The sequence below is a fragment of the Ovis canadensis genome, chromosome 11 (assembly GCF_042477335.2).
Source record: "Ovis canadensis isolate MfBH-ARS-UI-01 breed Bighorn chromosome 11, ARS-UI_OviCan_v2, whole genome shotgun sequence".
Classification (NCBI taxonomy): domain Eukaryota; kingdom Metazoa; phylum Chordata; class Mammalia; order Artiodactyla; family Bovidae; genus Ovis; species Ovis canadensis.
The window spans coordinates 42685554-42709531 of record NC_091255.1 but is presented as its reverse complement, the minus strand read 5'-3'; the positions used below and the strand labels follow the sequence as shown (position 1 = coordinate 42709531).

Below are 23978 nucleotides of genomic sequence, written 5' to 3'. Positions count from 1 at the left end.
AAAAATTTTAAGTGATGTTGCACTGAAAATTCTTTTTTCAGTACTTCAAGTACTAAAAGCAGTACCTGCTTTTCTCAGTACTTAAACAAGTGCTCTTCTGAAATATACTGGGAAGTGGAATCATGATTGAAAAGTATCTACATTTTTTATATTTTACTAGATACTGCAAAAATTAAGGTTGTCTGAAGGGCTGTATTAATTTGCACTTGGACAGAATTACCCGTTTGAGATAGTGCTTTATCTCCTTGCTGTGGTTTTGAAATCTCCACATGGCATGTCTGTGGACATCTATGACCCATGAACCAGCATCCAGTGAGATGAACCATCTTCATCCATCTCTGGATGCTCAGTGGGGCCTTTCCATTCCCTACAAATTTTGTTTTCTGTAATTTGGATTTTTCATTTCTTTCTTCAGGAGCTACTAGATGTTGAAATCTTGTATCTAGTCTATATATTATTTAACTGTTTTTTTGTTCAAGTTTTGCTTTCTCCTGTGCTGAATTGGTTGGAAAATTCCATGCCTTGCTCTTGCTGACATTTTCTTGCAGCCGCGTCCATCCTGCCCCTGAACCAGCCAGCTGCTGACCTTCTTACTTTGACCATAATAACCTCCACCTTCATAACAACTTGTTCTTTCTTTATGCATATGATTTCCTGTTTTGAGTCCCGAGGAGGAAGTAGACCTGTTTTTATTTTAAAAAGTCCTTTCTTTTAAAGTTTCCTTTTCTTTGCTTTAGTAACTGTTCCTTCATTAGTTATTTCTCGTCTTGGTTGGGTTTGGTGCTGTTTGATGATATTCAGTGAGGCATGGAAGTACATAAAACAGTTCATAAAGACTCCCAGGAAAGATGAGGAACATGTGAAAATGAAAATATTTTGTGCTATTTATGTGTGTAGATGGACCAGATGGAGAGACATCTTATCCAATTAGGTATATCTATAATAGAACCTTCTTCAAATTCATCAGGGTTCTGTTTGTTTACTAAGTATTGGTTATTTAGTTTTTTCCACATGCTAGGCATTGTGCAATGTGCTAGATGGTGGTGAGTGCTTATGTTCCAGTTCACCAAGCTAGCATAATTGTGAGAAATCAATGGGGATATATCTGAATGGAATAACATAATTTAATGAATTGATTAGATTTTAAGCACATGGTTTGAAAATATTGCCCAGATGAAATCAGAAACAGCAAACTACTGCTCAGCTGAAAAGCATTGCTAGTCTTGTCCTGTGAGCTCTGAGGAGTTGGTACTGGGTGTCTCTTCAGTTGTCATCATCTTCATCCAGGTCACTCAGATGCTCAAAGTGAAGGGCTTCAATGTAGATCGACATTTGCTTATTTTCTTAAGGGCTCTTAGTATCTTTGTAAAGAGTGCTGGGCTGATTCCATTAGCAGGCTGGTTTCTTTCTTCATCAGCTGTGACAGTTACATTAAGTAATCACTTGTTTAGAAGTTGACAAATGCCTTCAATTCAGGTCCAATGAGTATCATCCTTGGGCTGTGAAATTACATGTAACAGGGGTCCATGAGAGGACTTCCTGTTGACTTTATAAAAACATCTTTCCTGCCACTTAGATATGAGCTTATTACTGATTAACTCTACTTTTTTTCTTAAAATAAGTCTATAAGATTCATGTCTTGATGATAATTTTTTTCCTTAGGTAGGCATTTCTTCATTTTCCAAAGAGGAAATTTACTTTGAGTTTTCTCTCTTTTTGGAAAACGTTCAAGTGACCAGCTGACATTTCTGAGTGTGTTGGGGTGTTGCTTTTTATTGACTGTGGAGCTGGTGTGAGCAGCCTTTGGAGACATGGCAGTCACCCAGCCCCTCCTCTTCTCAGATCCCAGACTACAGGAACGCCGTCATCGTGGCCAAGTCTCCGGCCTCAGCCAAGAGGTAGGTAGGTGCTCACAGTTGCTGTGTAAAACCACACCTGAGTCCAGCCCGTTGAATCCCAGTGTTCTGGGTCGCATTGTAGCAGCTCCCTCTCTGGCCCTTGCTTTTTGACCTGGGAGCTGATAGTGCACAGCCTGTCTGCCGATTTCATTTATTAGGTGATGGTTCATCGTCCTCCCTTGTCCCAGTCCCCGTCTGTGACTGCCGGTCACATTTCCTACCAGGAAGTATCCAGGACTATAGAGTCCCAGCCCTGCCCTGGGGTAGCTGCTGGTGGTTCATCTTCACATCTTCACCAGCAAATATATTTTGAGGTTGTTTATTGCCTTTTATTCAGAGAACTCAGTAATTTATTAACAGATAATTCTATCCAGCCAAGAAGCCACTGATTGGTATGTGTTAAAAAGTGACATTTTACAAAACTTTCAGACACTACAGGTGTGCAGATGGGGCAGTGCTGAGAGTTCCATGTAACTGGAGTAACTGATGAGACAGGGGCGCAGAACCTGCAGTTGTGTTTGACTGAAAGGATGTCAGGCACAGACACACCCTGGGGGTGGTGTGGGTTCCAGAAAACAGCGTTGCTGTAAAGTGAGTCACATGGACGTCTGGTCTCCCAGTGCATCTAGAGTTATGTTTATACTACACCGCAGTCTATTCAGTGTGCAGCAGTGGTATGTACCACCAACATTGTACATCCCTGCATCTAAAAACACTTTATTGCTAAAAAATGCCCCCCGTCATCTGAGCCTTCCTACTCTGCTGAATCGTTAGCGCGCTCTGCCTCACGTGTTGGTTCTCACTATTAACCAGGTGAGCAGGGAGAGTGCATAGCTCCAAGCGAGGAAGCAGAGGCTTCAGGGAGGTGAACTAGCCTATAGCACAGGCTCACTCGCTGGCTGCATGCCCACAGGCCCTGCAGGGGGACGTGTGTCAGGTGGGTTCTCCACACTCTGTCCTGGATTCCCAGAAGCTGAGGTTGTTTCAGTCTCCTTTTTCACTAATCCTTTCGGAAACTTCATTTTCTGAATGCCTGTGATACTTCTCCGTAGACATGAGTAGAAACCACTTTGCATGGCTGTGACCCTCCTCCTGTTCTCCCTAGGGCCCAGTCTTTCGCCGAGCGCCTGCGTTTGGGCATTGCGGTGATTCATGGAGAAGCACAGGATGCCGAGTCCGACCTGGTGGACGGGCGGCACTCCCCACCTATGGTCAGGAGCGCAGCCGCCATCCACCCCAGCCTGGAGATCCCCAGTAAGCATGCAGCCCCGGGTCACTTCCTCTTTGCCTTTAAGGCTGACTTAATCTCTTTATTGAATGTGAAGTACTTCTTGTCTGTTTCTTAAATTGGCAAAAACTGGTACCTTTTTCTGGCTGTGACAAGTGCATCTCTGATGGCCCCTTAGCAGCGCGGCCTGTCTGATCCCAGCAAGACCCATGAACATGCCTAGTTAAGACTCACTTGTGGCCCATCAGGGATCACATTCATCCACTCAGTAGTATGTGCTAGAGCAAAGGTTAACACGGGCAGAAAGCTCTAGGTGCACAAGTTATTCATGGTCCTGGTATTTCTGGTGTAAAATACTAGACAAGTAAATGGTTCAGAGGGGAGGCCTTGGTGAAGAATGTCTCATCAGCACCACTCATTATGCAGCCCATTGAAAGAATTGACTGGAAACAAGAGAAAACTTGAGGAATGTGTGTGAATAAGGCAATGTCTTATTCACTGTCTTCTGCCTGGGCCAGGAGGGAACAGGAGGAATGTGGCTGTGACTGGCTGTTGAAGTTGTGCATAAGTTTGTTTTTGTCTTTAAGAAACTTCTTTCAAGCTTTAATAACGCCTTTTCAATGGGAAAAAAAATATTGCTTTTGTTTAAGTCTGTTAGGGAGAAGAAGCTTTTCCTCTAGCCTCTCTAGGTTCACTGCTCAGGAGGCTGCAGTGAAATAAAACTGTCAACAGACAGATTAGCAAGAGAGAAGACAGATTTTAGGAGAAGGTTGGAATTTGGGGCTTAGGTGAAGGGGAATAGGGCAGGGGCACCGAGGGGAGGACGAGTGGCTCTTTCAGGAAGGGCTAGGGGAGACAGGGCCGTGTGTCTGTCTCCATGGCGATGTCCATGTAGGAGCAGCACTGACCTCTGGTCTGGGTGATGAGAGCCAGTCTTCTGTGTTATTCCTGGATCAGGATTTATGGCAACTGAATTCTTTTGGGGGCTCTGCTTTTAGGCAGATAAAGGGATGTCAGGAAATCAGATGCAGAAACGTGTGTGTATTCTCTTCTGACCAGTGCTGATTCCTAAAGAAAAGCCCCCGATCACAGTTGTTGGTGACGTGGGAGGCAGGATCGCCATCATTGTGGTACGTGCACCTCTTCTGTTGCTACTGGTTGTCGTATTTACCCTCATTAGCTTGTCAGCTCACCTTGTTAATTGTGCTGAGGATCGTGCTATGGCCAGGTAAATATCACTTAAGTTGGTGGGTGTCTTAGGCTAAATGTTTGCTTTGGTCCAAAAACTGGGAGTTGTTAGGTGACCTCCAGCTTCTGTCTGACATGACTCCTGGGACCCTCCTTGGACTCGGACATGTCCTAGAACAGCTCTCAGAACCCAGGCAGACACTAACTTAACGTTCAGCAGTTCATTAAAAGATGTGATGTAGGACTCAGATGAGTAGCCAGTGGAAGGGAGAGATGCTCAGGGCAAGAGCTGGGAGGGTCCCCATGGAGTTGGGGCGCACCACCTGGAAGCTCCCTGAACCCTGTGAGGGGGTCATTAACTCCATTTCCAGCCCCCTTCCCTCTCTGGAGGAGTTGAGGGGGCTGAAAATGCCAGGCTTCTCATCATGGCCTGGTCTTTCTGGGACCATCCCTCGCCCAAGAGCCCTCCAGAGTCACTGAGTAAAGACAAGAGACTCTTGTCGTGCTCTGATTACTGAGGCATCTACAACCACTTTAGAAGCCTGCTGTCAGGATCCAGGAACAGAAACCACCATACGTATTTTCTATTACCTCATACTGGGCGTCTGTGAGATTAGAAACCACTAGACTGTGTATTTTGTTGATAGTATTTTTTGTCTTCCCATTATACAAATATATATATATAAGACCCCATTTCCCATCCACCCAGTGGAGAAAATTCAGAAAATAAGGAAAAGTAGCACCAAAGGGGAAAGAACCTGGTGGAGTCAGAGCATCTCCTAACAGGTGCTGTACTGGGCATGAACTTACGGGTGCATGTTCCTGGAGCCCCTGCCTGGTGGGGCGTTGCTCTGGAAAGTAGGGACAGAAAGACAAGGGCCCAGGAGCTATGAAGTGACAGCTGTCATTACTGTCCAGCTGGGAGGCCCAGAGAGAACACCACGGAAGCCAGTGACCTTGCTGTCTGGACAGGTCCCCATGGACAGCGAGCATGTCATAGTAGAATTAGCCCCTTCCCTCTCCCCATGGTCTAGACTCACCTTTGCACAAGTGCTCATGTCTTTTGCTGCATCTGTAATGCCAGGATGACATCATCGACGATGTAGACAGCTTCCTGGCCGCTGCAGAGACCCTAAAGGAGAGGGGTGCATATAAGATCTTCGTGATGGCGACCCACGGCCTGCTGTCCTCCGACGCCCCCCGGCTGATCGAGGAGTCTGCCATCGATGAGGTAACAGAGACAGGCCACGTGTGGGCACACCTGCTGGTGCATGTGGGCCCCTGACCTGAGGTCACGAGAGTAGGTGGAGCGTTAAGAGTGGATTCCTGGCATGAGTTCTGTTTTGTTGGTCACTGGCTCTGACAGTGGCAGTGGGTGGTAGTTTTAGTAACTTCTATTGATGGAGTACACAGTCCCTGCAAGTACTGCCCGGGGTCAGGCACACACCCACCCTGAGCTTCGACACACCCCTGTGGGGAGAGTGAGAGACATGCAGGGACCTCAGGTTGAGCAGCCACAAGGCGCACGTGGGTTCAGACCCTATTTGCCTGATGCTGAGGCCCAACTCCCCCTGGACAGATGCCCATGACATGACAGAGAAGAGGGCATGCTGGCCATCTTCCTACGTGCCTGTGGCGCCCAGCTGAAGTGAGCCGGGCAGGCATCCCTACCCTGCTCTGTCCACCTTGGCCCAGCGCCTGGCTAGTGAAGTGAACAGAGCCGGCATCCCTGCCCTGCTGTGTCTGCCTCGGCCCAGCACCTGGCTGGTGAAGTGAGCCAAGCAGGCATCCCTGCTCTGCTCTGTCCACCTCGGCCCAGGGCCTGGCTGGCTGCACAGCGATTGTGTGAATCACATGCTTATTATCTTTTAAGAAATAAAAGTGCTGTCTCCTGTACATTCCTGGAAGATCAGGCAGAGAGCCAGTCTGAGTCCTCACGGTGGCCAGGTGATTGCATTCTTAGTGCTGGTTTGGCATGATCCCTGACTGTCCCATTCAAGTCTCGTGTGTGGACTTTCTTGTTATGAACTATCTTGAGGCTTATTTTGGAAGTAGGAAATATGTATTATAAATAATAACTTGAGAAGTATTTCTATTCTCTGTTTTTTTAAAGAAGGCTGAGTTTTTTTTTTTTATATAGCCTTTCAAAAATGTTTGTTTCTCCTTTTTTAGATGTTTTATCAAATCTTAACTTTTTAAAATATCAGCTTTATTGAGATATACCAGAAAGTGAAAGTCACAGTCGTGTCTGACTCTGTGTGACCCCATGGACTATACAGACCATGGAATTCTCCAAGCAAGAATACTGGAGTGGGTGGCGTTTCCCTTCTCCAGGGAACCTTCCCAACCCAGGGATTGAACCCAGGTCTCCCACATTGCAGGTGGATTCTTTACCAGCTGAGCCACAAGGGAAGTCCAAAGTCCCCACTTATCCACAGGAGATGGGTTCCATGGCCTGCCAGGGGATGTCCAAAACTGTGCAGGATAGTACTGAACCCTGTGTGTAGTCTGTGATGAAGTTTATTAGTTAGGCACAATAGGAGATTAACAATAACTAATGATAAAATATAACTATTATAATAACATACCCCATTGTGCAAATTTAATGCCTTTTTCGTCTTAACTAAGCACTTACCACACACTGTAGCCATAACTTTTGTGGTCTGAGGTGCAACAGCAAAACCAGCATGAATTTGTTTCCTTCTACATAATTTCACAGATGGACGATTCATTCTTACCATGGATCTCCACAATCTCAGCGCACAAAATCTTTTTCTTTCTTTGAGAACTTTTGCCTTTTTGCTAAAGGAAACACTTAGCAACTTCTCTTTGGTGTATCTGAATTGCCAGTATCACTGCTCTTGTGCTCTGGGGTCATTATTAAGGCAGATAAGGGTCTGCAGGTCACAGGCACTGTGAGTCACTGCCTGGGGTGGGATCTGCCGGACAGAGGGATGAGCCCCCTCCCAGATGGGGCACCACGGTGTGAGGTTTTCTCACACTACTTGGCTCTCTGCATGATTTAAGATGTATGGGTTATTTATTTCTGGAACCTTCCATGTAATGTTTTCAGACCAAGGTTGACCAGGGGTAACTGAAACCATGTAAAGTGAAAGCTTGGATGGTGGGTGGGAGGAAGGTCTGTAATTCACATGCCTTATGACTGGCCCATTTAAAGTATGTGAGAAAGACAAATGTCATATATTGCTTATATGTGGAGTCTTAAAAAAATGGTACAAATGAGCCTATTTACAAAACAGAAATAGTCACAGATGTAGAAAACAAACTTGTGGTCACCAAGGGGGAAAGAGGGAGAGGGATAAATTGAGAGATTTGGATTGACATATACACTCTATGATGTATAAAATAGATGATCAACAAGGACCTGCTGTATAGCACAGGGTACTCTACCCATCAATACTCTATAATGCCGTGTATGGAAAAGAAGCTGAAAAGGAGTGGATATATGCATATGTATAATTGATTCACTATGCTGTACAGCAGAAACTAACACATCATAAGTCAACTGTACTCCAATACAAATTCATTTAAAAAAGTAAATATATACAAATCTTCAATTTTTCCACAGAATTGTGCAACCATTACCACCCTCACTTTTAGAACATTTTCAGGCTGCCACAGTGGAACTCCTTACCCGTTGTCTGCCTGCAATTCTTCTCAACCCACTCATCTTTAGGTGGCCGCTAATCCGCTGTCTGTCTCTGTAACAGGTCTGCCTAACCCGGCCTTCTCATGTAAATGGAATCGTGTAATACCATGGCCTTTGGTGTCTGGCTCCTTTCACTAGCATAATGTTTTGAAAGTTCGCCCGTGTTGCAGCAGGTGTCAGTACTCCATTCCTTATTTTTGCCTAATGGTATTTCATTGCCTGGATGTAGCACATTTTGCTTTCTATTCATAATTTGGGTTGTTTCCTCTTTTTGACTATTGTAAATAACACTATTATGAACTTTTATGTACAGGTTTTCCGATGGAGATGTTTTCATTTCTCTTGGGTGTCAACCTAAGAGAAGAATTGCTGGGTCACACGGTAACTCTATGTTTAACCGTTTGAGGAACCTCCAGGCTGTTTTCCGACACAGCTGAACCAGTTTGCGTTCCCACCAGCAGTGAGTGAGCCTTCCAGTTTCTCCACATCCTTGCCCACACTTGCTGTCATCTGTCTGTATAGCTGTCACAGTGGGTGCAAACCTTAACCTCAGATGCAGGTTGTGTTCACACTGACTGAACTCATGCTGAAGGCAGAGTAGACCCCAGTCCTGGAAGTAGGACTCAGAAGGGTGAGAATGGGTCACGTTTTCAGACCCATCCAGGAGGCTACTTGGTGTTACGACCTCTCCTTTCTTCCTCTTGATTGGCAGGTGGTGGTTACCAATACAATTCCACATGAAATCCAGAAGCTCCAGTGCCCCAAAATCAAAACTGTGGATATCAGCATGACCCTCTCAGAAGCCATCCGTCGGATTCACAATGGGGAGTCTATGTCCTACCTTTTCAGAAACATAGGTTTAGATGACTGAACACTGTTCTTTTAAAAAGTCCCAAGGGTCACACTGGAGTCGTGAGCGTCCGTACTCTGAGGCGCATGCCTGGCTGGATGCATTTCACGGGGGCCGGCTGTGTCTTGTTCCTTCCTTTTGTTAATTTCTATGAAGACAGATCCACTTTTTATGTCCATTTGGGTGTTTGTGAGTTTGAGGGGCAATTTTTATAAAAGAAAAACTATATTCTCCTCTTAAATAGAATAAATTTAAGACCTGGTTGTATTCAGTTTAACCGTTTAAAAAATAACTTGGAAAAAGATTTTTAAGCTCACAAACGGCCTTTATCGAAAGTTGCTGCAGCCCAAGTGCTTTTAAAAAGTTAGTAAAATAAAATGATCTGCTGTATGATACTGCAGTTGAAAAGCCAAAAAGATTATGCTGTTAAATCCAGTAAATTACATTTTTAGAAATGCTTTTATAGACAAGCATATGGAATATGTGACGGTTATTTATTTTCTGCAACAAAAGAAGGAATAAAAACATACTCTGTTTGTGTGTGTGTTTTTTTTTTAATTTTGTGTTTTGGCAATTGTTTTATAACTAAAATAAAGTGGAAGCTGAATATCCACGTGTGGATGTTGAAGTGTTGGTCAGCTTGTGGGGATTTCTGCAGCTTTGTGTGGTGTAGTTGTGTCTTTGGGATGTAATGTTCCCTGTTCTGTTTGTCCAGGGACCTGCACGTTCATGGCACATAGTCACTTGACTGCGGCAGGAGAGGAGTTGGGACACCAGCATGAGCCTCTGGGGTCAGGTCAGGAGTCGGCATGAGCTGCCGTCTGCATCTTGGCGTGGCTTTGTTCTGCCCCTTGTCTGATAGCACAGTCACACTCTGAACACAGCGCACCGCTGCATGCTCTGGATGACGAGGTGCTGGAGGGAGGGGCTTCCCGAGGGCAAGCGCTGTGACCCTGGTCAGTGCCGAGCATCTCGTATTGTCCGTCAGAGTTCAGAGCCCAGCACTCTGCCTTAGAGTTTATCAGGCTGTGAGGTACTGGGGTCATCTAACCACAGTCCCCTCCAGCTCATGTACACAAAAAAAGACTTTCTTACAAAGAGAAAAATTGCTTTTTTTTCTTCTAAAAAACCTTAAACCTTTGCTTTCTGAGCATGTGCTCAGAAAGCCCTGAGAAAGCCATAAACTTGCACCTCTGTCTGACCTTGGGTTTCTGTGCCAGCAAGAAGTGAGAGCCCCAGTGGGGTTGTAGATTTCCTAGCTGAGCGTTGATGGCATGCCCAGGACTCACAGCCCGCCTGCAGATTGGGAATGCTGTTCTCTCTCTTCTTTTTTGGTTTCAGGGTTTTATGGAAGTATGTGATGACTCACTAAGCTGACTGTCCAGAGATTTCAGTTGCCACAAACAATGAAGAATGCAGACTTTACAGAATCAGTTGAGAAGAGCAGACAGACCCTGTGGATAGAGAAGACCCTGATTTCCATCACATTATAATATTAGAAATAGCAGTTTTCAACAACAACAAGTTCCGAGGCATCTAAAGAAACAAGGTTGCACCCGTATACAGGGTCTTCCTTGAGGAAGCTCAGACTTTAAATGTACTAGACAAAGACTTTAAATCATTTATTTTAAACATGCTCAAAAAACTAAAGGAAAGTATAGGAATTATATGTCACCGAATGAAGGATATCAATATAGAGGAATAATAAAAATGAATCAAATGGGGAGGATTTGTGGAAGATGGTGGAATAGGAAGCACCAGGAATCTCCCCATCTAAACAGTGGCAAATCCATTTAATGATTTTGGAACTCTGGAGTCTTGAAGGTTTGCAACTTCCAGGGAAAGTGTTAGACAGTAAATGTAGCTAACTTTTGTCAAATCCAGCTCTTAGTAAAGTTGCCGATACCTGACCCACACTTCCAACCCTGTGGCAGGCAGCTCTGTAGAAAATATAAATCAAGAACAACTCTCCCAACTCATTACTAATAAGTGATTATAGCAAGATTGTAGGATAAAAGTCAATTGCTTTCCTGTATACCAGCAAAGAACAAGTGGCATTTGAAGATAAAAATACAAAACCATATACACTAGCACCACAAAAATGAAATATTAAGTATAAATCTAATAAAATAGGCATAAAATCTATGTAAGGAAAACTACAAAACATGAAATAAATTTTAAAAAACTAAAAGGAGAAATAGCCTATGTTCATGGATAGGAAGACATGTCAACATGTCAGTGCTTTACAGTTTGGTCTAAAGATTCAATGAAATTTCAGTAAAGATTCCACCAGATCATTTCTTGAATTTTGTCAAACTGATTCTAAAGTTTACATGGAGAGGTAGAAGACTTAGAATAGCCAAGGCAATAAGTGAAGGAAAAGAACATATTCACACTACCTCTCTTCAAGCCAGCTGTAAAGTTGCCATAATCAGGAGTGTGGTGGGACTTCCTGGGTGGGCCAGTGGTTTAAGGCTGCATGTCCACTTCAGGGGGTGTGGGTTTGACCCCAGGTCAAGGAACTAAGATCCCGCATGCCCTATGGCAAAGCCAAAAACAACAATATTGTTGAAAAGACAGATCAGTTGAACAGAATAGAGAATGCTCATAAACAGACCCACAGAAATATAGTTAACCAATCTTTACAAAGGACCAAAGGCAACACAGTGGACCAAAAGTATTTTCAACAAATGGGGCTTAAATAACTGGATGACAGTGTGAAAGTGTTAGTCACTCAGTCATGTCCAGCTTTTTGCGACCCCAGGGACTGTAGCCCCCCAGGCTCCTCTGTCCATGGAATTCTCCAGGCAAGAATACTGGAGTGGGTAGCCATTCCCTTCTCCAGGGGATCTTCCCAACCCAGGAATCAAACCTGAGTCTCTGGCATTGCAGACAGATTCTCTACCATCTGAGCCACCAATAATTGGATATTCACATGAAGGAAAAAAAAAAAAAAAGGAATGCAGGCTTAAATGTAAAAGTCAAACTCCTAGAAGAAAATCTGTATGACCTTGGTTATGGCAATGGTTTTTTTCAGATATAGCACCAAAGGATGATCCATGAAAGAATTGATAAACTGGAATTCACTAAAATTAAAAACTTCTGCTCTATGATACTCAGTGTTAAGAGTAAAAGACCCGTCATAGACTAGGACAAGTCTTTGGAAAACAATCATCTGATAAAGGACTAGTAAAAAGAACAATTAAATCTCCATTAGAAAATAAAAACCTGATTAAAAATGAACCGTAAAACTTGGAAGTGAGATTACAGTATGCTTAGATTTAGGTGATTTTTAGAAAGGAGAAAATTCCAGGATTGATTTGTTGTTATTGAAATTCCACTAAGACAAAGTCATAGGACTTTGGTTTTTGATCAGTTAAATAGACATCAATGTCAACAGATAGAATTCTTTTTTCTTAAAACTTGTTCACATATTTTGATCCATTTTTCTGTGGCATTTGGGACAGGAAACCTTTTGAATTTATATTGAAAAAGGGCCAAAGACCTTACACCTCACTAAAAAAGGTATACAGATGGTAAAGAAGCATATGAAGAGATGCCTTCAATCGTATGCCATCAAGAAACTACAAGTTAAAACAACGAGAAACACTGCACACTTCTTAGACCGACATCTGGGACACTGAGAGCATCGAATGCTGATAAGATGGAGCAGCAGGAGCTCATTCATCACTGGTGGGGATACAGAAATGACCACTTGGGAAGATGGTTGGGCAGTGTCCTGCAAAACTAAACACACTTACCATGTGATCCTGCAGTGATGCTCCTTGGTATCTACTGAAAGGAGTAAAAAACTTATGTCCACATAAAAACCTGCACATGGAGTTTTATAGCAGTTTTATTCATAATAGCCAAAACTTGGAACCCATCAAAATGTCCTTCAGCAGGTAAATTGATAAACTGTGGTGCCTTCAGACAATGGAATATTATTCAAGCAGAAGGAAATGAATTATCAATCCATGAAACAATGTGGAGGAAACTAAAATGAATCTTAGTAAATGAAAGACAATCTAAAAAAGCTGCTGCTGCTAAGTCACTTCAGTCGTGTCCGACTCTGTGCGACCCCATAGATGGCAGCCCACCAGGCTCCCCCATCCCTAGGATTCTCCAGGCAAGAACACTGGAGTGGGTTGCCATTTCCTTCTCCAATGCATGAAAGTGAAAAGTGAAAGTGAAGTCACTCAGTCGTGTCCGACTCTTTGTGACTCCATGGACTGCAGCCCACCGGGCTCCTCCATCCATGGGATTTTCCAGGCAAGAGTACTGGACTGGGGTGCCATTGCCTTCTCCCCTAAAAAAGCTACATACTATGTAATTCCAACTATATGACGGTCTGGAGAAGATAAAACTGTGGACACTAAGAGATCGAGTGTTGGTGGGGAAATGGAGAGAGTAATACACAGAGCCTAGATTTTTAGGGCTGTGAAGATGCTCTGTGATACTGTAATGATGGATGTGTGTCATCATGCTGCTAAGTTGCTTCAGTCGTGTCTGACTCTGTGCAACCCCAGAGACAGCAGCCCACTGGGCTCCCCCGTCCCTGGGATTCTCCAGGCAAGAACACTGGAGTGGGTTGCCATTTCCTTCTCCAATGTATGAAAATGAAACGTGAAAGGGAAGTGGCTCAGTCGTGTCCAACTCTTAGCGACCCCATGGACCGCAGCCTACCAGGCTCCTCCATTCATGGGATTTTCCAGGCAAGAGTACTGGAGTGGGGTGCCATTGCCTTCTCCATGGAACACACGACAGCAAGAATAAACCCTAATGTAAACTCTGGACTCTGGATGGTGATGGTGTGTCCATGTGCAGTCACCAGTTGTGACTTTTTGGCTGGACAGATGTTTGTCTTCCTGTCCTGGGTGAGCTGGCCCAGAGGAGTTGGATCTGCGAGTGTGGTCAATGGAGGCTGGAGGAGAGTGTAGACTGCGATTGGACTGCTGTGTGGAATTTCTTCTCCATTCCCTCCCCTGCCACCCTCCCCCTGGCCCCATCCATCAGCGCATGTCGGCCGTCTCTCCCCAGGTCTTTTGATCAGACAGTGGAGGGGGTGGAGGACTCTGTCTAAGTGGTATATTTCCTTCTGAGACCCAGGCTATGGAGAGGGGACCAAAGACTGTTCTTTCAACTACTTCCTCTTTAGGAGACCAGTTTAATAAATCTGGACATTACCCAGTTGGGTCCCTCTGCAGTACGAAGTGACCTTTTGAGTCACGATGCATTTCCAACAATGAGTAAGACATCTGAGAACCTAGCTGGCTGAAGGTGAGGGTGGCTGGAGAGGACGGTCTGGGCCTGCCTGAGTCTACCGTAAGCAGCGACTTACTTCTTCCCAGTCGAGTCCTGCATGTGAGGGGAATTAATCTTCAAACCCTCCGCCTCGGTTACCAAGTAACAGTCACGGTTGGCTTTGCAAGCCCGTGTTCCCAGTGCCAGCCACTCACTCATTAACACTTCTGGAAGGGCTGCATGTTAGGGTAAACTCCAAATGCTCTGTGAAGCCACGGGCCATGTCACCGAGAGCTGCCCAGCTGCACACACTGATTTAATCAGTGAGCAAGCATCTGAGCAGGAGGGACATAGTGGACCCAAGCCATCACTGCCACCACTGCAGAGCATCTGGGATTGGGTACGGGGCCGAAGCCCAGCTCTGGCCCTCAAGTGGCTGAATGGAGGCAGGTGGCCACCCTTCCGCCTCCTTCCCTGACTGTGACACACAGCACTTACTCTGAGCGCAGAACGGGTCAGTGAGCAGAAAGGTTAAGCATGGCCCAGCCTCTGGCAGATGCTTGCTCAATGTGGGGCCCAGTGTCTGTGGTGCTGGGAGACAAGGGGACCCAAGGGGATGATCAGGAAGGTGCTCTTGGGCCTGGTCTAGAAAAGAGCACAGGAAATGTGATGACAAGCCTCTAGTGTCCAACAAAGCACGTTCTAGGACCAGGACTGCTGTGGCTGGAAGTGACCCAACAGATGCAAGTCACTGTTGAGGGATACTGTCTTGGCAGTAGCCCCAGAGGAGGGGCATTTGCCCCCAACCCTCCTGCTCCTTACCTGAATTGCATGCATTCGGTAACAAGCCCTTTCTTTCTGGGACAACTCTGGTTCCTCTGGGTCCACTAGACCCCTTTACATTTCCCAAGTCTCCTTTGTGTGTAAAGAGGTGCCCTTCCCCCAGCGGTCCCCATGGGGCAGGGGAGGGGGTAGGGTGGAGAAGACCCAGCTGCACTTTGAAGCGTGCACCGTGGGCTGGAATGTCACCGCTGTGCTGGTTTAATCATAAATTTACTGCCTGCCAGGAAGCCCTCTGCTCTGGTCCAGCCCTCAGTCCCACTCGCTCAGAGCCGGCCCTGCTGCAGGATGGCTGTGGACAACTCCACCAGCGACCCCCATACCCCCAGGCCGCAGCTGACCACAGTGGACATTGCCATCATCACCGTGTATTTTGCCCTGAACGTGGCCGTGGGCATATGGGTGAGAGGACAGTGGTGGCACAGGCTGGGGCGGGCACTGGGGCGTGGGAAACGTCCGGGATGTCCCTGGGCATGGCATCCTCTCTCTGGAGGCCTGATGCCCTTGGGCCCTCCTCCCAGCCCCGGGAAGATTTGCCGGAGACCTTGACCAAGCCCCTTTCTCTCTTTGGCGACAGATTCTCAAGTCTCTAAAGTGAGGAACAGGAAGTATCTCTAAGGGCAGGTCGAGCAGGACGCTGGGGGCTTCTGTGCGGCTGATAAGCTGGGCGCTTGGCACAGCGCGCAGTCTTCTGGCCTCCCCTCCGATGTCAGATGGCCTCACAGAATCACAAGGGTTCTTGGCTGCGCCCACACCAGCTGAGCCAAATCCAGGGCGGAGCAGTGGCATGCAGGGCCTGGGGTCTCTGTTTTAACAACGCTGTGTCCGCCAACCTTGCCTAGTTCATAAGCCAGTTTCTTCGGCCTTTGAGAAGAGAGAAGGGCTTTAGGTCACCACAGGCTCCAGCAGCAGTGGGGCAACCGCTATGCAGGTGCTGTGCGCATTGCACCCCTCAGCCCCATTGCAGGTGAACCCCAGGGCTTCAGGGGGCAGGGACTTGGGCACTGAACCCAGGACCCTGCCCAGAGGGGAGGGCCTCCTCCATCTACTCCTACTCCTGGGTGGGAGGTGGACACAAGCCAGCCAGTCTTGTCTCCAGAGCTCGCCCGGCTGGCACCCCTGAGCCCTGACTGGCAGTGGTCTTCCTCTCCTGCTGGAGAATGAGGGGCCCCTCTTATCTTCTCTGGCCATGGCCCCAGTTCTAGAATCCTTGGAAGTTGCTCAGCTTTTTGACCTTCAGGGTCTTTATCTGTAAGACATGTATCACCTGCCTGGTCCTAGGTCCCAAGTTCCCAAATGGGAGAGGTCTTCTACTTGAGGTGACCACATGTAAGGGACCCTGCTGCTGCTGTCGATCCTGTAGTAGAAAGTGCAAGTGGTGGAGCTAGGGGTGGAGGCGGTGGGGTGGGGGGCGGTGGAGATGATGGTGGAGGCAGAGGAGGGGCTGGTGGCAGTAACAGCCGCAGTGACTGGAATTCATTCTCCTGTGATTAAATAGTAACTCTCAGGCAGCCCAGTGCTGAGTGTCAGGAAAGTTGGGTCTGTGTGTTCTGGGAACAGTTACTTAACCTCCTATTTCCTTAAACACACCCCGTAGATCTGTATACTCGCCTCTCACAGCTGTTCTAAGGAGCACAAGAGCCCAGTGGATGTGAAAATCCATTCCAACCATAGTATGCTGTGTTCTTGGGAGCACTGTGCTGGGGGTCAGAGGAGGGGCCCCTGCAGTGGAGGCTTTCTTTTAAAAAAATATAATCATTACTATTTATTAATTTATTTCCTGGTCTTAATGACCCAGATAACCACAACAGTGTGGTGACTCACCTAGAGCCAGACGTCCTGGAGTGTGAAGTCAAGTGGGCCTTAGGAAGCACTGCTACGAACAAAGCTAGTGGAGGTGATGGAATGCCAGCTGAGCTACTTCACATCCTAAAAGATGATGCTGTTAAAGTGGTACACTCAATATGCCAGCAAATCTGGAAAACTCAATAGTGGCCACTGGACTGGAAAAGGTCAGTTTTCATTTCAATCCCAAAGAAGGGAAATACCAAAGAATGTTCAAACTACCAGACAATTGTGCTCATTTCACATGCTAGCAAGGTCATGCTCAAAATCCTTCAAGTTAGGCTTCAACAGTACATGAACCGAGAAATTCCAGATGTACAAGCTGGATTCAGAAAAGGCAGAGGAACCAGAGATCAAATTGCCAACATCTGTTGGATCATAGAGAAACCAAGAGAATTCCAGAAAAACATCTATTTCTGCTTCATTGGCTATACTAAAGCCTTTGACTGTGTGGCTCACAACAAACTGTGGAAAATTCTTAAAGAGTTGGGAATATCAGACCACCTTACCTGCCTCCTGAGAAACCTGTATGCAGGTCAAGAAACAACAGTTAGGACTGGACATGGAACAATGGACTAGTTCAAAATTGGGAAAGGAGTGCATCAAGGCTGTATATTGTCACCCTGTTTATTTAACTTACATGCAGAGTACATCTGAGTACACGCAGAGTACATGAGGAATGGGACAGGCTCTGTGACTTAGGTGGTTTGGGACCCCTGGAGCTGGAGTGAGTCAGGACCACTCAGTCAACCACTGGGAAAGATGAGGCCCTTGTAGGAAGGGAAAATGATGTGAGAAGGCTGTTGGCAACATCTATTACATCCTTGAGGATAAGAGAACACGACAGAGAAAAGCAGGGGCTAAGACCAGGGTGGCTCCGGAGGTTGTGCAATGCACCACCTACGCAGCTGGACGTGGCCATCCTGGCAAGATGGTGAGAGTCCTCAGACTGTACTCTGTTCAGTGTGGCTGGATCATGAGCACAGAGAGAAAGCAGAGGTCAGGGGGGTGTAGTGGGACAGGCAGCCAGCAGTCATATCAGAAGCTTTGAGTGGTGGGCCCAGACAAACCAGCTTAGTCATCCTGACCATCTGGGCAGCAGACAGCAGGCAGGTGGAGTCTGGGAGAACCAGGCCTGCATGTTGATGGACCCGTGTTTCAGCAAGTAGTGGTGCCTCTTCCTCTCGGGGGCTGGGCGATGGTCTGTGGTGTGGCTGCATGTTTGTTCATCCGTCCATCCATCCATTAGCTGATGAGCCTTCAGGTTGCTTCCACCCTCAGGATGCGGTGCATTACACAGCTGTGAGCAGCCCTGTGGGGGTCATCCAAGCACCTGCTCTCAGCTCTCCCAGATGTAGCCGGGATGTAACTGCTGGGTCTTGGGACACCTGTGTGTCCCACTCTCTGGGGAGCCAGTGCACTATTTCCTGCAGTAGCAGCCCATTCTTCCCTGCCTCTGGCCCAGCGAAGGCTCCAGTTCCTGCCCCTGTCTTTGCAGTCCTCCTGCCGGGCCAGCAGGAACACAGTGAGCGGCTACTTCCTGGCCGGCCGGGACATGACGTGGTGGCCGGTGAGTGCCCCCAAACCCTCCCACCCCTCCTTGCACGGGGGCCACATCTGACCCCTAGGTCAGCCTGCATCTGCATCCCTGCCGTCACTGCCTGTGTCCTCCTCACACCCAGGGTCAACCCCAGGCCGGGCCAAGGAGGCAGAGATGGGGCCGAGGCCGGCAGGGGTCCTTGAGCAGCGGTGGGGGGGCAGGTGGTAGAAGGCATGGAGAGGGCAGGGTTGATGCTAGCTCCTCCCCTCTCTCTCCTCCAGATTGGAGCCTCCCTCTTTGCTAGCAGCGAGGGTTCGGGCCTCTTCATTGGACTGGCGGGCTCGGGAGCGGCTGGAGGCTTGGCGGTGGCCGGCTTCGAGTGGAATGTGAGCTCCAGAGGAGGGTGTCCGCTGTGGGTGAGAGTGGGGTGGGGTGGGCAGCAACCTTGATAGGTGCTAGATGGTGCTCATCAGAGCCCACCCCTCCATGGCGAGGGGCAGTACCCAGGAACCCAGAAGGCCAAGATCCAGGCAGGCAGGGTTGATGGGGAAGTCGGGTCTACAGAATGCTGCAGGCAGGGAGCCCTGAGCCTCGGCCATCATCCTTAGTGTTCAGGGCTGCAGAGAGGAGGCGAGGACAGTTCTTGACCCTGTATGTCCCTATCCTTACCTGCCTTGGTCCCCCGCAGGCTACCTATGTGCTGCTGGCCCTGGCATGGGTGTTCGTGCCCATCTACCTCTCCTCGGAGGTGAGTCTGCTCAGGGACAGCCCAGCTGGGGGCCTCGGGACAGCTGGGCCTGGGGTGGAGTGGGTGGTGGTGATGGGCAGGACCCCTGGCTTCGCACATGAGTTGGTAAGTGAAACCATAAGTCTCAGCTCTGGGTTTGTTTCCAGTCCTGCTTAACGTTCCTATCAACCCATGGAGTCAGGTCCCCTGGGCCCTCAGCCCAGGTGCCTTGTCTGTTGGTCTCTACTGTACCTGCCTGTTGCATCTGGAGGAGGATGCTCCATCTACCTGAGCACACAGGCTGCACACCTGGGCTGCAAGTCGCATCCTCAATTGCACCGCTTCTTTAGTCCCAGCCGGCGTCACTAAGCCCGGTGGTTCACATTTCCTGGATGTCTCAGTCTCATACTTCCCCATCTAGCCAGAGCTCACCTGGATTTGTTATAACAGCCTTCCAACTTGTCCCCTGCCCCCAGCCACAGCCCCCCATGCATCCCTCCAGTCTCAGCCTGCTACGGCCCAGCCTAAGCCCCTCACCATGTGATTGGAAGTGTAAGCCTAGAATTCTAGGCCTGTTGCTGGGGCTGTGAGATGCTCCGGGCCTAATTGCTAGCTGTGGCCTTGCAGCAGTGAGCTTAGCCCCGCGGCCTGTGCCCCTAGATCGTCACCATGCCTGAATACATGCAGAAGCGCTACGGGGGCCAGCGGATTCGCATGTACCTGTCTGTCCTGTCGCTGCTGCTGTCCGTCTTCACCAAGATATCGGTGAGCCACCCCTTCCCCCACCAGCTTCTGGCCAGCTTAGCCGGAACATCCCTGCTCTGGGGCCCTCAAAGCGACCTGACAGCCCCTGATCTGCCTCTTCCTTGTCTGACAGCTGGGGAGACCAAGGCCCAGAGAGGCACATTGACTTGCCCAGGATCACACAGCTGCACCAGAGTCCTGGGAGGGGGCAGAATGCAGCCCTGTGACTCCTGCTTTGCCCCTGGGTTCTTGGCTGGGCTCTGGGTCCCGGTTCTGGCCAGCCAGGAGTGCCCACTAGGGGGCGCCCAGAGCCTTCTGTCTCTGGCCCAAGGTGGCAAGTGGCTGTCAGCTGCACTGCCAGGCTGACCCCCCTTTCCCTGGGGGGCCTGGCTGGGCACATCATGTCCACACCCTGGGTCTCACAGGGAGGGAGACTGAGGCCAGGATAGGGGGAGCTGGTCCCAAGCCCATGGGGCCTCCATGGCCACTCCAGGCCTGTGTTCTCCCTCCTGAATCCCCATCACCAGCCTGTCCCCAGAGGCCATCCAGCCGCTCCAGCTCTGGCAAGGCTCAGAGGTGGACAGCGGTCCCTGCACAGACCGAGCCTCGTTCCTCCCTCCTGCCTGGCAGCTTCTGCAGGGTGTCCAGGGCTTCCTCCTCCACTACCCTGGGAGCCCCTGGAGCCCCGGGAGCCTCGCCTCGGCCAGGCCTCCACCTGGGTTGCCAGGCCCCTGTTGGGTGGGAGTGGGTTTCGGAGGGGGGGTTGGTTAGTAAGCAGGCCCCGCCTTTTCTCCAAAGAGGGTCTCCCCAGGGCTTTCTCCTGGAGGGGGCGCTGCTGCCCTCCAGGACAGCTTCCATGTGCTTCCTCCTCCCTCTCCTGCCCCTCCTGAGCCCCCGCCCCTCAGGAAGCAGGGACTCAGCACGGTGGGGGGGTGCAGATGTAACACAGGGGATGGACCTCAGAAGAGAAGGCAGCGTTCCTGCTGGGTGGCACAGAGCTGGGGTCTAGTGGAGAAAAGGATGCTGATGGGGAGGGCAAACGCCAAGGAGGCAGGGGTGGTGTGGGATGCTTTGGGGGTGGTCATGGTGGGGGGCTCAGACCCCAGGGGTCAGACACCTCAGGACCAGAGGAGGAGGCGGTTGGGGGTGACAGGGAGCAGTGGGCCTGGGACTGACCAGCAGTCACACAGCCAGACCGAGGCTGCATGTCGCTCTTGGGGGCCCCTCCCATCCCAGGCCAGAGGGCTGGTGAGAGGTGAGGAAGGGATCTGAGTGCCCAAGGGGCCCAGGGGCTTTGCGCAGGTGACGTCAGGCTTGTGTTAGTGCCGCCATCTTCCCCTACCAGAGGATGCACTTGAGCAGACAGGGGTGAGAGGCGAGGGGCCAGGGTGAGGTCTGCCAAGGCCAACCTCTGGGCGTAAGGGTCCCCCAGCCCATTTGTCCTATTGGTGGCTCTGAGGCAGAGTTCACATCTCATACTCAGAGCCTGGGCAGGGTGTCCAGAACAGTGGGGGAGTAAGTGGGGAGAGTCCTTAGAGGACACTTTGTGCACAGCCCTGTTTACAGACAAGACGATGGAGACCTAGGGAGTGGTCTCGGTGAATCAGGCAGAGACCACGGTTGGAGCCCAGAGGGCTGATCACTGCCCCACTTTGTGATGAGGTGACTCAGTTGTCATCATTCAGTCGCTCAGTCGTGTCCGACTCTCTGTGACCCCATGGACTGTAGCTCACCAGGCTCCTCTGTCCATGGGATTCTCCAGGCAAGAATACTGGAGTGGGTTGCCATTGCTTTCTCCAAGGGATCTTCCAGACCCAGGGATCAAATCCTCATGTTCTGCATTGTCTGGTGGATTCTTTACCACTAGTGCCACTGGGGAAGCCCCAGGTAACTCAGTTTACCCACCTATAAAATGGGAGGGAACCCATTGATGTCAAGGCTGGGGTTTCTGCACTGAGGCTGGGGCTGCATGGATGAAGTGGGAGGAAAGCAGGGGGAATGCTGATTGCCAGGCCAGGCCTTGGAGGGACTGGGTTCCCCTGACCAAGGCTTTGGGCTGAAGCTATTTGCAGCTCTGGAGCCCAGCAGGGCCCCTGAGGCCCTGACCCCACTGGGCAGAGCCCCTGAAATGCCCTGTGTGTCCACATGCCCAGGACTGACCTCAGCTCCAGCCTGCTCAGAGACCATAGAGCCCACCTGCTGCCAGCCCCAGGCAGGGACACTAGTCTGCAGAGAGAACCGCCAAATGACCCCAGGGGGCCTAAAGGCTGGAGGGTAGCCGAGCTCCATCACTGTGTGCTCCAGGCCGGTCACTTAACCTCTAGACAGTAGAGAAACCCGGTCTGATGCCCTGGGTCATTCAGGAGCTTGAAGCCAGTTGCTTCAAACCTATGCGCCTGTGCGCCCCTCTGTGGAGTGGAGCGGCTCCCTCAGGGGTCCCACCTGCCCCACCTTGGCTTCCCCTGCTCTGGGTCTGCAGAGGTCAGGGGGCTGGTGGGGGCTGAGCACAGTGCTGGTGGTGCTCCACACCCCCCCCCCCCACTTTACAGACAGGGTCTGTGGGGCTCAGTAGGTAAGGTGACCCGCTCACCAGGGTCACAGACCCAGGGCTCTTAGCTCCTACCTAGCTGCAGCTCGCCTGGGCCCCCAGGACAGAGTTCAGCAGAAGGAGAGGTCTGATGGGGCTGGGGGACAACCTGGAGTCTGCAGCTGACCGCACACTTTCCTGGCCTCTAGCAGCACCAGGAGCCTTTACGGAGGCCACGCAGGGTCCCCGAGTCCCACCTCCACACCCATGCCTGTGCTGTCCCCGCCGCCCAACCATTACTCTTGGAAGGAAGTCCCTGGGCTGCAGAGCAGTTTGGGAAGCAGGGCATCGGGGGCAGGCTGAGTCCTGAGTGATGCAGATACGGGGACGTTCCCAGACGGAGGGACCTGGCTGAGCTAAGGCCTGGAGGCAGCAAAGTGCTGGGCATGGATCAGCAGCCAGTCTGGCGTGACCAGAGTCACTTGGGCTTAAAGGCAGAGCCTGAAGGCTGGGCACACAGACCAGGGCTCCCTTCCTAGGTGACTCAGGTCTGGGGAGGGGTCTTTTTTCTTTCTTTGGCTGTTCTGGAGTTTGGTTGCTGTGCAGATTTTCTCTAGTTGCAGGACATGGGCTTCTCACTGCCGTGGCTTCTCTTGTTGTGGAGCACAGGCTCTAGACACGCAGGCTCAGCAGTTGCAGCTCCCGGGCTCTAGAGCACAGACTCTGTAGTTGTGGTGCACGGGCTTAGTTGCCCTGAGGCCTGTGGGATCTTCCCAGACCAGGGATAGAACCTGTGTCTCCACTACTTTCCAGAACCAGCCCCCTGCTCCCTTTGCCTGGCCACTCCCATCTCTGATACTTGCCAGGGCCTGACCATGGGGAGGTCCCTTCACCTCCCTGTTCCTGGACTGATGGAGCGGGGTGAGAGGGGTGGGGCTTGGAGAGACCTTCCTGCTCTTATATTCAACAGCTCTGGGCTCCTCAGCTTGGGCTGCACTGGCTCACTGCCAGGGGTGGGGGCAGAGTGAGGGGCCACTGTTCTGAGAGCAGCTTGTCAGCATCCCCACACTGGCTGGTCTCTGCTCCAGGAGAGGGGAGGGGAGGATCCTGGGTAAACAGGGGTCTGAGAGCCTGACTTCAGCAGAACTGCTGGGCCCCTAGCTGGGCCGGTGTTCTGGTCTCACGCAGACTGTCCCCCATGTGGCAGCTGACCCGTGGCCTTGCCCAGCCTTCTCAGAAGTCTCTTGGCCCCACAGGCTGTGTTTTGGGGTATCTTCCTGACGTGAAGCAGGTTTCGACACTTGGGGGGTGGGGCCCCTGGTCTAGCCCATAGGTCCTACAGAACGGGATCCTCCCTCCTTTTCCAGGCACCCAGTGCACAGTGAAGGTGTGTGTGTGTGGTCTGTAAGGCCTGTTCCAGCACTGATATTCTCAGGCTCACCCCAGAGCCCTGACTGTCCTGTGCTCCCCAGAGTCTGGGATGGCAGGACTGAGTCCAGTTCAGCCCCTGGGAATAAGCTCCAGCCTGAGATGTGGTCCTGGTTTCAGTTTCAACCCCATGGGGAGGGTTCAATAAGCAAGAGCGGCCCCCTGTTCCCCCAGCCTGGCCCGGCGTAAGTCTGGTCTCTTCTCGGGGGCCCTGCCTAACAAGGAACAGACCATAGGGACCCATTTTAC

The 23978-nt window shown here is 50.0% G+C and overlaps 2 protein-coding genes across 11 annotated transcripts in view; both read left to right on the top strand.

Moving 5' to 3' along the window:
- PRPSAP2 (phosphoribosyl pyrophosphate synthetase associated protein 2) overlaps positions 1–9443 on the top strand; it is a 43964-nt gene extending 34521 nt beyond the window's left edge. For 4 of the 8 annotated variants that reach the window (XM_069543055.1, XM_069543056.1, XM_069543054.1 and 1 more), the window contains 5 exons: positions 1843–1898; positions 3004–3152; positions 4186–4256; positions 5399–5545; positions 8697–9443. In XM_069543055.1, the coding sequence (XP_069399156.1) occupies positions 1843–1898; positions 3004–3152; positions 4186–4256; positions 5399–5545; positions 8697–8855 (582 nt within the window). In that variant the 3' untranslated portion in view covers positions 8856–9443. Of the gene's footprint in view, positions 1–1842; positions 1899–3003; positions 3153–4185; positions 4257–5398; positions 5546–8297 lie in introns of all 8 variants that reach the window. The other 4 variants (XM_069543060.1, XM_069543061.1, XM_069543058.1 and 1 more) reach the window with 1 other exon arrangement.
- A 5354-nt stretch (positions 9444–14797) lies between these two features.
- Positions 14798–23978, top strand: part of SLC5A10 (solute carrier family 5 member 10) — a 55845-nt gene continuing 46664 nt past the window's right edge. Inside the window, exons 1-6 of one of the 3 annotated variants that reach the window (XM_069542957.1) lie at positions 14798–14918; positions 15146–15320; positions 18262–18333; positions 18585–18689; positions 18992–19051; positions 19691–19795. In XM_069542957.1, the coding sequence (XP_069399058.1) occupies positions 15207–15320; positions 18262–18333; positions 18585–18689; positions 18992–19051; positions 19691–19795 (456 nt within the window). In that variant the 5' untranslated portion in view covers positions 14798–14918; positions 15146–15206. Of the gene's footprint in view, positions 14919–15061; positions 15321–18261; positions 18334–18584; positions 18690–18991; positions 19052–19690; positions 19796–23978 lie in introns of those variants that run through there. The other 2 variants (XM_069542956.1, XM_069542958.1) reach the window with 2 other exon arrangements.